We start from the raw sequence: 15,624 nt of genomic DNA, 5'->3' as shown, positions 1-15,624 counted from the left end.
AGCGGCGCGCGCGGGGGGGCATGTCTGAGCGGACGTCTAAAGACGCCCGGTCAGATCTAGAGAGCTCGGGCCGGCCGTTTTTTTACTACGGCCGGCCCGGAGGTGGTTAAGATGTAACAAAAAATGAAAAAAGGTAAAAATGCCTCACTCATTCCACTTCCATATTCTCTAAGATACACCGCATTTTGCTACTGACAGGGCATTCAGTAAGTTCTTACTACAACAGACCTGCCAGTGCCTGCAAGCCCTACACTCATTTCTCTCTTTATCAAATCACTTTATCTGCAGCCCTTCCTATGCTTTCCCTATCACAGCTAAGTCACACTGCCAGTAAGGCTGCTGTGACCTCACCCTTTTATAGTGAACAGGATGGATTTTCCCAGGATGGTCTTTCGAAGCCAGCTGACATAAATTCAAAGGCCTGGTGTGCATTATGGTTACAAAGAATAGTGAATTCCTGCTTTAGTTTGCCGGTCCACGTACCTTGAAAACACAGGATTTGCTGCAAACTAATGGTAGCAGCGAACCCAAATCTCATCCCTAGTTGGAATCCCTAAAGTTTTGCTTGTGTCTCCTGTTTGTAAATTTACCTTTTTCTATTTATTTTACCGTTTTCTATTTATCTTGGACCATAGTCACTGAGACAGAATGAGCAGAAAAATCCAAAATTGTATAATTTCTTCTAATTAGGGGTGGGCACTTGGTCAGGTAACATCTGCTTAAGAGGGGAATTACCCTAATTTTGGAATGATTTCCTCTCACTTCCTGGTATGAAAGGGAATCTCTTTCCTTAGTAAAAATTAAATTGACAGTGGTTTTTAAACCTTTTTCTTCTGTATCCAAAACTAAAAGCAAAACTATTTTGACCATATATACACTTTAATAATGACACATATGTGGAAGAATCCAACATTGAAAGAGCTGTGTGTGGGCATTCCTCAGCATGCCATTACTGAGTATCTATGAAGGAGGGGTAACTACATTTTTGCTCTTGTGAACTAGTTGGTGCATTTCATATTACATTCCATGTCTAAATCAAGATGATATAAATACAAGACGATGTTTGGGGTGGGTATAGGCTCATAATGATTACTAATCTTCTTTAGAAGGGCAGGGACAGATAACAAATTGTCCTGGGTGTCTGGTGTTAAAGATGAGCGTATTCCCTATCAGAAGCCTGCCCAGCTTTATAAACTGAGACTTTTGTTTATAGGTTATATATGGAGATTTATGCATAGCTGTTCTTTAGATGACTATCTATTTCAGGCTAAGGCATTTCAAAACTCTTTAATTCCAGCCTGAGGCACTTTTTTCAGCTATGTGACTGTAATTTTCAAATCTCATTGGACCGTGAAAATAACTGTCACTTTAAAAAAAAAAAAACCACAATTACTTATCCTAATGTGTTTCCTTTGGAAATTGACCCTTTTGTCAGTAATACAGTTCAGGACAGAGGTAAGAGCAGTGGGTGGAAGAAAGAAATGTCTCTATACTGCGTCAGGAAGTGATATTGATCAGATAGGTGCAGACACATGAATGCTCATTGTCATCATCCTGCCAAGAATGAGTAAAGCAAGGTACACATGCTCCAAAAAATTTCTGCGTTGGTGACCCTATTCCATTAGTAGAAGTTGACCACTAGATCAAATTCTGCCAAAATAACATGTTGTAATTTTGGGGCCAAATGGTGCTTGCATCCAATGAGCTGCAAGCACCGTTCCGGCATATGGCAGTGGCCAGAAGCCCCTTTTAGAATACAATGTAAACAGCGGGGGGATATGTCCATCTACGCTGCTTTAGCGTGGATGGAGGAATCTGATATATTTTCTTCATTCAGCCCGCAGGTTGAATAAAGAAAATATATCCCGGTATACGCTACTTAAGTCTGGATCACAGTTTCACTTATTTGCATAAACATTTTTAACATTACAGCACAGGTCTGTCAGGTCGAGGTTAATTCAGAGTATACATGACTTTTTAGCACTGCCGTATCGAAGGAAGACCGTATGTTTATTTGTATACCATCACAGCAGGGGTCTATTAGGCCCTGGGCATGTTCCCACTGTACTGCAGTCTAAACATCTGCCTCTGAATTACACAGTCTAATATTCCCACTTATTCTCTAAAACAAATGTGTGTATTTTGTTCCTTGAAAGTTTTGAAAAGTTTAATAACCCATAACTCTGATACCATACAGTGCACAAATATATATTCTTTGCAAAAGCTTGGTAGCACAGTAATGAGATATCAGACTGTAAATGTGCAAGCTTTATTATAGACTATGGGAGAGTTATTAATAATTTGGGTCTTATTTATGATGGTACTGGTTCTACTAGGTGTAAGGCATCCATGTTTACTCCCTACACATAGCAGAATAGCTGAAACTAATAATTCATAACTTGACAAAGCTATCAATGTTTGAAGATTTTGATGACCAAAATCCTACCTTTGTTAATTAGGTAAGATGCAGCAGCCAGCCCCATTCATCCGATTGGACAGACTGGGAGAGTGGCAACTCCACCTTGATCTTACTTCCGTGATGGACTATAATTTTAACACAAATTAGTAAACTAAATGTGAGATTGTACTGTAGTCCATCGCCGATGGAACTCCAGGAAGCTGGTGGAGAGGTAAGTGTTTTCATTAGCGATCAAAATAATTTTAATCGATCAAAAAGTTTAACGATTAATCAATAAATGAATCTTTAATTTCCACAGCCCTAAATAATAATAATAATAAATAATATAAATACTAGAAAAAATGGTCACTGACAATGGGGCTGATTTACTAAAACCAGTGAATAGGAGAAGGGATAACTTGATGTAGAATACTTGCATTACAAGCTCACATTCGTGCACAAATGTAAACCTGTATAGCAACTGTGATCCCTGAACCTACCTAGTTGATTAAACACTGATGTATGATGTGTATTTTATGGCCCTGGTTTGTTCTGTGCATTTAATGTCCACATTTTTGTACATTGAATGAATTATAAGAAAATAAGCAAATGTGACTGGCTTGTTAAGCAATAAAAAATGCATGCACCAAGTTAAACACCATATGAAAAACTATTTATGAGAAGTTGTTGTGCTTGGACGTCTGCACATGTGCACAAAGATACACACGTGTGCAGTGCTATATCCTTCCGTGTATGATCCATGAAGGCATTTTGCAAATTAGGGTTTTTTTGCAGGCTCATTTAATTACATACCACAAAATAAAAAAAGTTAATTTCTTTTAGGATCAACAGGTATTTTTCACTGCTTGCAGCTTTTTGTAAACATAATAAACATGGCATGTTTATTATGAAAAAATTATAAAAAAATGTGCATGTATAGCAGAAATGTAGTGAATATTTTTTTTTTTTTGCCCAGGCATACACTTTAATCTGCATGTAGGGATGTTGCCAGGACCAGCGTGTGCCTGGATGGCATTCAGGCTAAACCATCTTACCACATTAGTGCCGATGAATAATATGTGGACGCACAATATTGCTGGTGAAGTCTGCAAGGACTAATGCTAATAAACTTTTCAGCCACATATAATATGGGATTTGGGAGACCCCTTTCCAATCCATCTTGATAGTCATTGTCATACTGGATCCTGGTCTCCCAGGAAAACCTTTCATTGTAATTAATAGTTTCATTAAATTGATGAATAGGATGCCCTAAAAGAACAAAGAGCAAAACAGCCTTTTAGAAACATGTCTGGGTGGGTCAGAATTTCTGGTAATGGTTGTAATTACACAGCATATTGCAGGTCCTTTGATACCTATGTACTTATACAAAGTTGCCAGTTCATCCTTTTAATTACTGACACATATGAGTTATACAGTTTACATCAGGGGTTGGCAACCTCGGCACTCCAGATGCGGCAGAACTGCATGTCCCATGAGGCATTGCACTCTGACAGCAACAGACATTACTACTAGAGACAGAAGCATGAAGAATTTGTAGTTTCACCACAGCTGGAGTATCCAGATTGCCCCGCCCTGGGTTATATGACTAATCAGATTCAGTCTGTGCCTAAACCGCATTGAATCAGTAATAGAACATGTGCTAACCATATGCGCTAACCATATGTTGAAGGGGTAGGTTAGCAGTCTGTTTTCATCACAACTAATACCTTTTCCTGCTGCAAGCCCTGATATGGAGACTACAACATTGGAAATATTGTGATGATGATATGCTGCCTGGTATGTCATTAATGGGTATGAATATTAAGGGGCTGATTTATAATGCATTCACTCAGTGTATAGCTGAGTGAACAATATGCGCAGGTCATTTTTGCCACAAGATGGGCCTATGAGCATAACAATTTCCTGAGCTCCTGATTCCATCTAGTGGCAGTAATGCACTGCGATCATCATTTGCCCAGATAAACGCTGGGAGAACACATTATAAATTCACCCCATTTGAGTGTATGAATAATACTATATCCCAGACCTATAGCATGGGACATAAGTATGACTTGTAGATTCTCAGATAACCAATAGAGGGCATTGTGTTCTTAAATGTTAATTAGTATAGGGCAGGCTTATGCCAATAAAGATCATTTCCATAACCCTCCAGGCAACATAAAGTATGTAAGAAAAAAAACTCAACACATAGCATTTTGTTCTATAATATAGCTCATGTAGAGGTCAGGTTGACAATAGGTATAACAACAACTATGCTTCATCCAAATAGTGCCATTCATAATAGGGTGGCCCTTATCACTGAAGCAGCATTATAATCCTTGTTTTCACCATGACCTATATTTCTGTACCACAGGAGCAGGACTTGTATCGGTTTGCCATTCTTGCTTACTGGAAGATACAGGTGAAACTCGAATAATTAGAATATCGTGCAAAGTTCATTTATTTCACTAATGCAACTTAAAAGGTGAAACTAATATATGAGATAGACTCATTACATGCAAAGCAAGATAATTCAAGCCGTGATTTGTCATAATTGTGATGATTATGGCTTACAGCTCATGAAAACCCCAAGAACCCCAAATCCACAACCTCAAAAAAGTAGATTATTACATGCAATCAATAAAACAAGGATTGTACATAGAACAATATCGGACCTCTGAAAAGTACAAGCATGCATATGTACTCAGTACTTGGTTTGGGCCCCTTTTGCAGCACTTACTGCAATTACTTTTGCACGATATTCTAATTATTCGAGTTTCACCTGTATATAAACATTTATTCAGACTCTGCATTTTGGGATTGGTATGCAGATATCCCATCATATTTTTAATTTTCAGGTTTTAATTGGTTGTAGTCCAAGAACTACAGGGAAGCATAAAAATGATATCTGACATATCTACTTTAAACATATCAAGAGGAGAACTACAGTCATGTGAAAATATATCTGGGAATTCAGAGAAATCTTTCACCTTGCTCAAGACTTTAGTCAGTAGGGCAAAGACAGTTTCTGACCTCTCACTTTTCTTTTAAGGTGTTTCTTTTAAGAATGTTGGCAACTAAGAGATCCAATTTCCATTATTAAAGTGATACTAATAGACTCAGGAGTTAAATTTAAAAAATGAATTCAAGTACACTGACTGACAAAAATGTATCTTATTTGTGTATCACTCGGCTGTAGATCCTCAAATCATCTCTGAATTGGTGCTGACACTATCCTGCCTTCTGGAGGGTGGCTTCTTTTGTTCCCCATGGGTCATGTATGTGTTGTAAAGTAGCCACCGCTCCAAGCTCACTAATGTCATGAACTATAACTTAAATACAAATTAGTGAACTAAACGTGATATTGTAGCCCATCCCATGAGTGAACTTGGAGTGATAGCTACTTTACAACACACACAGGGACGATGGGGAACAAAAGTAGTCATCCTCCAGAAGGAAGAACAGTATCAGCACCAATCCAAAGATGATCTGAAGATCTACAGCCGAGTGACACACAAATAAGATACATTTTTGTTATTAGTTAGTGTACTTGAATGACATTTAACTCCTGAGTTTAAGGTCACTTTAAATTACTGACCTTGCAGCAATTCCAGTTCATACTTATTTTATACAACCCATTGTACACAGTCCACCATTCTAATATATACCATGATCAACTGTATTCTAAACAAACAACACTAGAAATGGTAATTCATCCTCTGAGAAGTAAATTTTTTCAAGATGATAGTAAATTTTGGTATTCGATATCCTAGCAACCACATCTATTCAGCAGCTGTGTTTTAATGCTTGTTGTTTACATGTCACACCGCAAAGTGAATGTTTATGTGCCGATGCTTCTTTGCAGAGTTATAGTGACAGAAAACAAAAGGACAGCTAGTAACATTCTCCTTTAGGGACACAGACATAGCAACCACAATTTTAGACTATACAGAATGTACAAAGAGTATTGGTGCTCTACAGCTGCAAGGTCATGTCTTTATCATAACTTCAGGCATGCTGAATGCACATAGTAAAGCAGAGATGCATGTACAGAATTTCAGCTGATCTTTGCACATTAGCTGAAAGACACAATCACAATTTTTCAACAATATTTTTTATTTCAAATACTGCTATTTATCAATAATGTGGAATGCAAGGCACGGGGAAAAATAAAGAGCATTTTCATAGGAAGTTAACATATTACAACCCTTTCTTTTACCATGTAATTGCTTTAACAAGTTTGGAATCTCCAATTATTTATTATTAGGGTTCCTTCCCTTTTTCCTGATAAATGCCTGAACTATGTGTGCTGCCAAAGCATCTCCTTAAGCCTATGTGTGCTGCCAAAACATCTCCCAAGTCATATGGCGTGGCCAAAACACGTACTTTTTTGGAGATCTGATCTCAGATTATTAGTTAACTCTAGCAGGTGCTGGAAACTGAAATATGAAAAGTGTGTTAGGTGCCAAAGGTGGCACTCTAATTGTAAGCTTCACACAGAACAGTTTAAAGGTTATGTTACATTTACCACTGCATCACATGTATATAGTAATGAAACACAACTTTTTAAACTTTAGGTGAATATCATGCAGGGATATGTATTTGTAAACCATACAACTGTATTCCTAAATACAGTGGGCCAAAAGTGATTCTGTCCCTTAATAAAGATATGTCTGTGAAGGTTATCATTCTTAATAAAGATGTACTCACCTGTCACCAGCTGTTGGTCTTTGCTGTACTGAAAAGATATTGATATCCGAACAATCTTCAGAATCTGACAGTTCCAGGAGTTTCAGATACCTGGTCCCCCATTGTGCATAGTGGTGCAGTCCACCAACCCAAAGACTACTACCAAATTCTGTAGTGATGAAAGGGCCACCAAAAGAAAGCAGGGGACCATCTAACACTCCTCAAATATGGGATTCTAAAGATATCTTTAGGCACCAGTATCTCTTCAATACAGAGAAGATCAGTGGTAAACGCAGGAGAGGTGAATATTATGTATTATCCTCTTTGCAGCCAGTCACTTTTTTGTTTAAAGTAGATGTGAACATAATAACCAAAATATCATATAATCATTAATGTAATTTCATAAGGAATTTTCAATCTTTTAAAATCTGCAGCTTTCAATAGAATAACTTATACTTGGTAATCCTGTTGTTTAGACACTTCCTGTAATGGGTAACAACACTCTGCCACTTGTTCTCCTGCATTTTCAACTTATCACATGTGCTTCTGATGTAGTCTATAAGCAACTATGCGGACATTCATTGCACAAGCATGTTCCACTGTTGTCACCATCAGGAAGCCTGATTAATGACATGCAGCTGCTGCTGGAGCAAATGCACATATACAGGATGTGACTGCAAAAGGGTTGAGGAGGTCAACAGTAGGGCTGTAACCAACTAATCAAAAAAATAATCGGGCAACGAATCAATTATTAAAATAATCGTTAGCTGCAGCCTTAATCAACAGCACTGAGTCTCAAAACAAGATGACAAAAGATGAACACAGTATTTCCTAAAAGAAAAAAAAACCATTGCAATTGTTTCTTATACACAGTGCTTTAGTGAACTAAAGATCATCCATTCAGGTTTCCATCTACTTGATAAATGAGAGGTTTTAAACAATAATGGCATCTAATGAAACATTGTTATTTTCTTAACATCACTGAATTATGCATTGTTATTAAAATAATTAGCAAAGCATTAGAAAAAAAATACCTGTCAGAGTAATATTTAAACCCTTTAAGCCAACCCATATTCCAATACTAGCATTCACCATTGAATGACTGAAAGACTTGTACACAGTTGTGGTAGTTACAGATCCAACCTCCCAGTCACGAGTAAAGTTGACACCTATAGAGAAGGATTCAAAAACACACAGTATATGTATGAGTTTAGTTATTCAACAAACATGAAACTGTTATAACATTGTCTCAGACTCTTTAAGATGCTCTTCTCCATATGGTACAAAAACAAATTCTCAGACTTGAATCAGCAGATTATTACCAGGTGATTTATTAAGAGAGATATAAAAAAAATTCAGGAGCAAAATATCTTGTACCCTATGGAGCAAGGCACCCTAAATAATTTGTATTGTCTATATCAATCTTTCTATCTTTTCCCTACGTTTCTTTTTATGAATGTCATCACTGATGCTATCTGAGAAAATTAGGTTATATTTGTAATTTGCATTATAATGGGGATATCAGGATATGCATTGACTGTGACTAGGTTTCTTTAGACAGTGAAGAACACCTATCAATCAAAATGAAATCCACAGAACTAGAGAGATAATACATAATATTTTCTGAATTCTGATGTAAAAAAAAACATATTGTTTTGTGAACCTCTTATTCAGAACTAATTCTTTACAAAAACTCACAAACATGGTAAAAAGTCTACCTTCTGGAATTAGAAATCAGATATTGACCCTAATACCTGAGAAACCATACATGGGCTGTCTTTACATGTTTCCCAAAAAGAGTGGAATCCAGACACACCCATAATCCCAGGTTTTGGAATGCTCACTGAAAATATCTCAAGCTGGGTATCCTAAAACCAGTGGTCCGTGAAACATCCAGCTACATTCAAGACACAACCAAGCAAAATTGCTGTCATTGGCCCTGTACCTGAAGGAACCAAACTAGCCACCATGGATGTGGAGTTTTTATATACCAACATTCCCCGTGATAATGGTATTGTAGACTGTCTGCAGTATTTTCAGAAAATAGGCTAGTTTGCTAAACCAATTATTCAGCTCCAGCAATTCATCTTGACCCAACAACTAAGGTTTTTTTTAGCCAGGACGTCTACTTGAAACAGATGGAAGTGGCAATGGGATCACAGTTTTCCCAAATACACAAATTGTTGAATGACTAAAACAGAGAAGGAGTACCTATCTGCATGCCCCATAAACCGAAGGCCTACTTTCACTTCACTGATATATTTTGATTATACGGACTGCAAGCAAGAAGTATATTTCCCTTTTTCACAAGAACTACAACTTCTACCCCCAATAAAATTTACTTTAAACCATTCCCAGACAGAAATAAACTTCCTGGACAGTACAATATGCATAGAAAGAACAAGTTTGCAAACGTCTATGTACAGAAAGCCCACAGACCACCCCACAAAATTCAGGCATAACTGCTTTCATCCCAGGCACATAAAAGTATCTGTCATTCAAAGTCAGTCCAAAAGATACAATAGGATATGTTCAGCCACCACAGACAGAAATGCCAAAACTGGAACAACTTAGGAGGGATTTAAAAAAACAGGGATACAATCCAGTGACATCCAATCCACAAATCAGAAAAGTAATTCACAACCTCAGAACCAGTTTTTACACTACAATCAGACTGAAACGTTTAATCAGTATAACCCACACCTAGAAGTTCTAAGAAAGATCACAAAAAAAGCTCCAGCTTCTTCTGCAAAAATACAAAAACTTTGAGAAATAATCCAAGAGCCACTCAATCTAAGACAGCTTATTGTGAGAAGTTCTCTAAATAGCCTGCTAAATGGAACATCTCTCTGCATGCAAAAGAGATGTGAAACCTGTGATCCACAGCAGTAATACAGAAGACAAAGTACGTTTGCTGCAGATTCAAATGTGGTATAGCTAATATTGTGTGCAAAATGTCCTAAAGGACCCCGTGTTGGAGAAATGGGTCAAACCCTCCACCAACGAATGAACCTTCATGAATTCACAACAACAACAAAACAGATGTTCATGTTGTGGCTTCTGCAGAAGAGGCCACAGCATAAATGATTTGAAGATTATGGTTCTGATAGGGAACTTCAGATCACAGAAAGGGAGCCTGTGAAAAGAATGTAAGCCCAAACAAAAATTCTAAACTCTAGAGTCTAAATAGGAACTGATGATTTTAATTGCATTTTTAACCTGTGACAATACAGCCTGTGTTTCCTCAAGTATTCAATCAAAGATACTGTATATATACAATTGAAAGGGACTCTCCTTTTTACCAAGGTGACAAATTTGCCTGGACCACGTATTTCATAGTCAGTTAGCCAAATAACACCCTTAAATTCTAATAATGAAAGCTATATCAAATACAATAAGAAATATAATTCAAGTGTGCCAAGACACATAACCGTATTTCATTAATAACTGTATTTCATTGCTTCTCTGGTATGAGGGCATTTCAAAGGACTCTCATTTAAGGTGAGGTTGGGCCTGGACCTCCTATCTATAAGTCAATAACCCTGATAATACTTCTATATCCCTAAAGCATAACCTTCATGAAAGGTTTTATTTTTTTTAAATATTTATATTTCACTGCTCCTTCTTATAACTTTGTTTATAAATATGTGGGATTCAGAACCATTTTCAGAATTGTGTAAAGCCTGAAGAAGTTTCAGTTATTAGTATCCATCCACACACAATAGTTCACTGTAGAAATATAGGCTGTAATTATTATTTTAAAGTAATGTTCTCTAAGGTAATTTCCGACAATTAACTTATATACCTTCTTATAGCCTTCCTTACTCCACTTTATAAATTACTCTCATAGGAAGTCTTTTCCCAAAAACCCTAGTAGTTTCTTGCCTGAAGAAGGGATCTAAGGCATCCTAAAATAGGCATGTTTAATATCTTTATTAACTTAAAGTATATTTCCACTTTTGCAGTCAAATTTGAGAAAACCCCATTGTATGTTTGTTATGTGAATATAATAAAACTATGGCGGTTATTCACAAAGCTGCAGAAGGATCTAGCCGTAGCTTATGCTGATCCTTCGGCTAGCTTCCGCCCCAGGACCCCTTCGGTTCAGTAGATCTGAAGGGCTGCTGTAAGGCTATGCACTATAGCTCGTACAGCTCCCGAAGTTGGCCGAGCGGCTCAGTCGAGCCAAAGGCATATGCTTCGGCTCGACTGAGCCGAGGTGAAAGCCGAAGCTGGCCGGCCGACAGCCTGCTACTGACAGCTGGTCAGAGCCAGCCGTCATCTCACGGCTGGCTCCCGCCACTTGCATGCAGAGACAGTTCAGCGTTCCCTAGTTACCCAGTGACCAGGGGACGCTGAACTGTCACGAGAGCTTAGTGGAGCCTGCGGTGATATCAAAGCCAGTTCTGCTAAGTTCTCATCATAACAGACATCCCAACTATCCCGGGTGCTCTGGGAGTCTTCCGCTATTAGATAGCGGCTCCCGGCCGCCCGGGAGAAAAACACTTTCTCCCGGAAAAGTTTACTCTGCTCGATCGAGCAGAGTATACCTTTCCCTGCTATTTTTTTTCTGACATCGGGGCCGCCGCCAGTCAGAAACAAAAAAACAGCATAGGAATGCAAAGCTAGATTCCTATTGGTTATTTCACTTTGCAATAGCCAATAGCAAACTAGCTATTGCACCCACCCACTGCAGCTGTCAATCAGCAGAGGGGACCTGTAGTTCTCCATCAGGTCCTCTTCTAGTGATTGACAGCAGCAGAGGGTGGGTGCAATAGCCAGCTATTACAAAGTGAAATATCCAATAGGAATCTAGCTATGCATTCCTATGCTGGTTTTTTTTTTCTACTTTCTTAACTGTTTTTCTATTCTGCTCGGTACCACAGAGGTACCAAGCAGAATAGCCGAGAATAGCGCTCACTTCACTTTGGGTTGGTTATTCACATGGCTGCCTACGGCAGCTTTGTGAATAACAACCTATGTCTTTTTAAGATGGTTCTTTGGACCAGGCCTTTTGGCAGACTGCAAGCTACTCTGAATAAAGTGAGCCTGTCCCCATACAAATACTGAGGACAAAATAAGTTTCCCCTTGTTAACATACAATGCAGAAATCAAGCTTCTAGATCTTTAACCCTTTGTTAGGATGGCCATTGTTCAAATCTAGTTTACAACTGATAATGAGATCTGCCTTCTTAAGATTAATTTACACAGGTATGGGGCTTGAAAAGGCCAAGTACAGTATATTACTGTATATTACTTCTTTACAACTACTGGCTATCTAGGAAGGATTAAAAAACAATTAAGATGAAGTGTAGTTTCTGTTTATTTTAGAAATTGCCTAATGGGACTTTTAAGAAGCAAAGTACCTGTATAAAAAGGGAATTGATGGAAACGGCCATTCTTCAGATCACGCACCGCACACTGGTTGAGGGTCAGTCACTTATGAATAGCTTCACTGCCCTAGCACTGCTATATGCAAAGTGAGCAGCTTCCATGATAGCCTTCCCAAATTGGTGTTTTGCTTTGAGACAGATTTATTTAGCATAAGCAGCAATTCAAGCAAAAACTTACTTAGAATCACAGTGCCAATAAAGAGACTTGTCAGCACCTTCACGAGCCAGAAGGTTCTCTGTAAAAAAGGAGGGTTAACAGTTGTATCATATTAACATATGTTCTAAAAATAAATACATTTATTACAACCAATAATTTGTGACAAGTCCAAAATCCCCTGTCCATGACAAATGATGCACTTAACTATTTTTTTTTGTATAGCTAGTTTTGGGACAGGGACATACCACTGAAGGTCTTATTAACCCTAAATGTTTGCTTTGTATTTTCTTATAAAACACAGTGCAGAATATGTTAATACACAATAAATAAATTATTATTATTATTATTATACAGGATTTATATAGCGCCAACAATTTGCTCAGCGCTTTACAAAATAGTGGCGACAGTACAGTTACAATACAAATTTACAGTACAATACAGTTTCAGAACAATAGGGTTGGGAGGGCCCTGCTCGTTAGAGCTTACAATCTAGTAGATTGTAAGCTCTCTAAATAAATACATATACATTTGCTTATTTACCGTTACAATATTCCATAGACACACAATGGCAGTTGTAACTCATGAGCCCCTCTAGCCTAAAATAGCAATTATCATAGAAAACACAGCAAAGGTTAAAGTAAACCTGTCACAATAAAAATACATTGGCTGCCATTACCAACCTAATTCTGAGGATTCTATTTAGTGGTCTTTGGCCTCAGTACTTTCTACATTAACTAACTAAACAAGCATGCTGATAGGGAAGAGTAATAGTGATATTTTTTACCAATTTTCCTCTGATTCCAGGCAATATAATTAGAAAAGTGGCTGCAGTGATCAGACAAATAATGATGATTTCAACAAGGTGTGTGTCAAAAAGAAATGGTGTCCTGGGTCGATAGTAAAATGAAAAAACAGATCCATACATGATGACTTTCTGCAGGGCATGAAACCTAAAAAAAATGGAACAGCAAATGAAGGTTAATGTTATAAAAATACAATAATGGTTCTCTAGATGAGAGGTTTCAAACCTGAATCAGTTTGGAATACATACTCTGCCGTACCAGCCTGAAGTGAATAGCCGAACAGTGTTCGGCTCACTTCACTTCTGATCGGTCATTCACTCGGCTGCCCTCGGCAGCTTTGTGAATAGACCCCTCAGTTAAATGGCAGGTGAGATTAAGCCACATTCATTTAAAAAAATAAACAACTTAACAAAATATCCTTTGCTAATGGGCAACATTTTTAAGGTTGGGTCATTAATTTGGGCATATGAAATGTATATTATAGTAGATATTTGAACAAAGAGACAAACATTTAAAAAAACTGAAAACATGCATGAAGAAACATCAGTATTAGTTGATACTCACAACAAAGCCCAGAAGTTGGCATGAAAACCTTAGTGATGTTTGCTATGTGTTTAGATGAAGCACTGAGATCTTGAGGAATGCTGAATTAAGTTTTACTTTCTTAGAAGAATATTACATCTGAATACAGTATTGTGAGGAAAACATATAGATAGAAAAACAGCTTTGTGTGTATCATAGATAAGCATGCACATAGAGAGTAACATTGCACTACACTGCCATCTACAGCTCAAAATACATATTCTATCTCAGAACGTTATTATACCAGTACAGTATGTACTGTTGTATTTCCAACAAGTGATACGATACTCTAATTCAGAATTGGGGTCAATGTTCCAGAATTGTTTACCAACTAATGAACTAAGCTCCATCAGATGTTAGCAGTATTCCGCAGGCACCTCCGTTCAGCTGAGGAGCCCATCACTCAACCTACAGTAAGTACCATGTCAAATTACCAATCCTGTTGCTAATGGTAAAAGGCCAGGAAATGGCTCGCTAAAGAGAACACTCACCTGTTCCTGAAATGGTGCTCCCTCACTAGCTGGAACACTGCAGAATCTTGCTCTGGATTAAGTAATAGAATAATTTGGTTTCATGATGGTTTGGCCATAGGAGCAGGTAAGTGTTCTCTCTGCTATCTTAGCCATTGCTAATTTAACCCTTATAGCTCACATAGCTAAACAGTTGAGAAGCCTCCACAAATAGGACTGCAGCCTAGAGGCCAAAATGTAATATATTAACACATTTCTAGCAGTTAATGCTTGCACTGTACATATTGACTATGGTATGTATAGTACAAGCTTTATTTGCTGGAAACTTCTTGACTTGTTTCATGTTTTCATTAACACCAACATCCACTATCTGAAAAAAAGTAACACCAGTTAAAAAACGTAAAAGCAAATTTAAAAAAAAATGTACCAAAAACCATGATAGATTTCCTTTAAATGCATCTGACAATTTTAAAAACTTCGCAAGAGATAATCCGGTTCTGATAATCAGGTATTTGATCATATTTAAAAGGAGAAGTATGTAGAGAATAAAACATACTCTCCCCAACTCTTAGAGCCGGCATGGGATATGGCGCCTGTCCAAGCCGGCTCTAATGCCAAGAGTGAAGCAACCACCTCTCCCTCTCCCCAGTCACCTCTCCCTCTCTGCTCCCAGTGTAAAGCAGTGACTGTCAGAGCGGTGCACAGAGATGTAGAGCCAGCTGTCAGTTAGGCAGCCTGAGTGGATTTGGAGAATATTGTTGGGATCCTTCCCAACTGGGGCATGGCTCTTCCCTGTCAAATGATAGCAGGCGTAAGCTTGCTATCTGCTGACTTTGAGTCACAAGTGTACATTTGTGTTTTTCTTTACCTCTTTTTTTAATTTCTTAATAATTCTTTGTTTGTTTCATCTAGCTCTTCCCGACAAATCCCATAAAAACATACTGGGGGGAATTTATCTTAACTGGAGCAGACAAAATCTGGAGCAGTTGCTGGTTGGCAATCAATCAGCTTCTCTCTTTCATTTTCAAAGCTTAACTGAGCGAACCGAAGAGAGAATCTGATTGGTTGCCATGGGCAACTGCTCCAGATTCTGCCTGCTCCAGTTTTGATAAGCTCCTCCCACTGTATTGTG

The 15,624-nt window shown here is 38.0% G+C and overlaps 1 protein-coding gene across 1 annotated transcript in view; it reads right to left on the bottom strand.

Moving 5' to 3' along the window:
- Positions 1 to 15,624, bottom strand: part of LOC108804830 (dual oxidase maturation factor 1-like) — a 34,431-nt gene that overhangs the window by 3,918 nt on the left and 14,889 nt on the right. Inside the window, exons 2-5 of the mRNA XM_018576725.1 lie at positions 13,422 to 13,587; positions 12,659 to 12,716; positions 8,122 to 8,256; positions 3,454 to 3,667 (exon numbers count right to left, since the gene is read on the bottom strand). Coding sequence (XP_018432227.1) covers positions 3,454 to 3,667; positions 8,122 to 8,256; positions 12,659 to 12,716; positions 13,422 to 13,562 — 548 coding nt within the window. The 5' untranslated portion in view covers positions 13,563 to 13,587. The remainder of the gene's footprint in view (positions 1 to 3,453; positions 3,668 to 8,121; positions 8,257 to 12,658; positions 12,717 to 13,421; positions 13,588 to 15,624) is intronic.

Source organism: Nanorana parkeri, unplaced genomic scaffold (assembly GCF_000935625.1).
Source record: "Nanorana parkeri isolate BGI_ZX_2015 unplaced genomic scaffold, ASM93562v1 scaffold75, whole genome shotgun sequence".
NCBI classification, from domain to species: domain Eukaryota; kingdom Metazoa; phylum Chordata; class Amphibia; order Anura; family Dicroglossidae; genus Nanorana; species Nanorana parkeri.
Note: the sequence above shows the minus strand (reverse complement) of the source record. Positions and strands in the feature narration are given on the sequence as shown.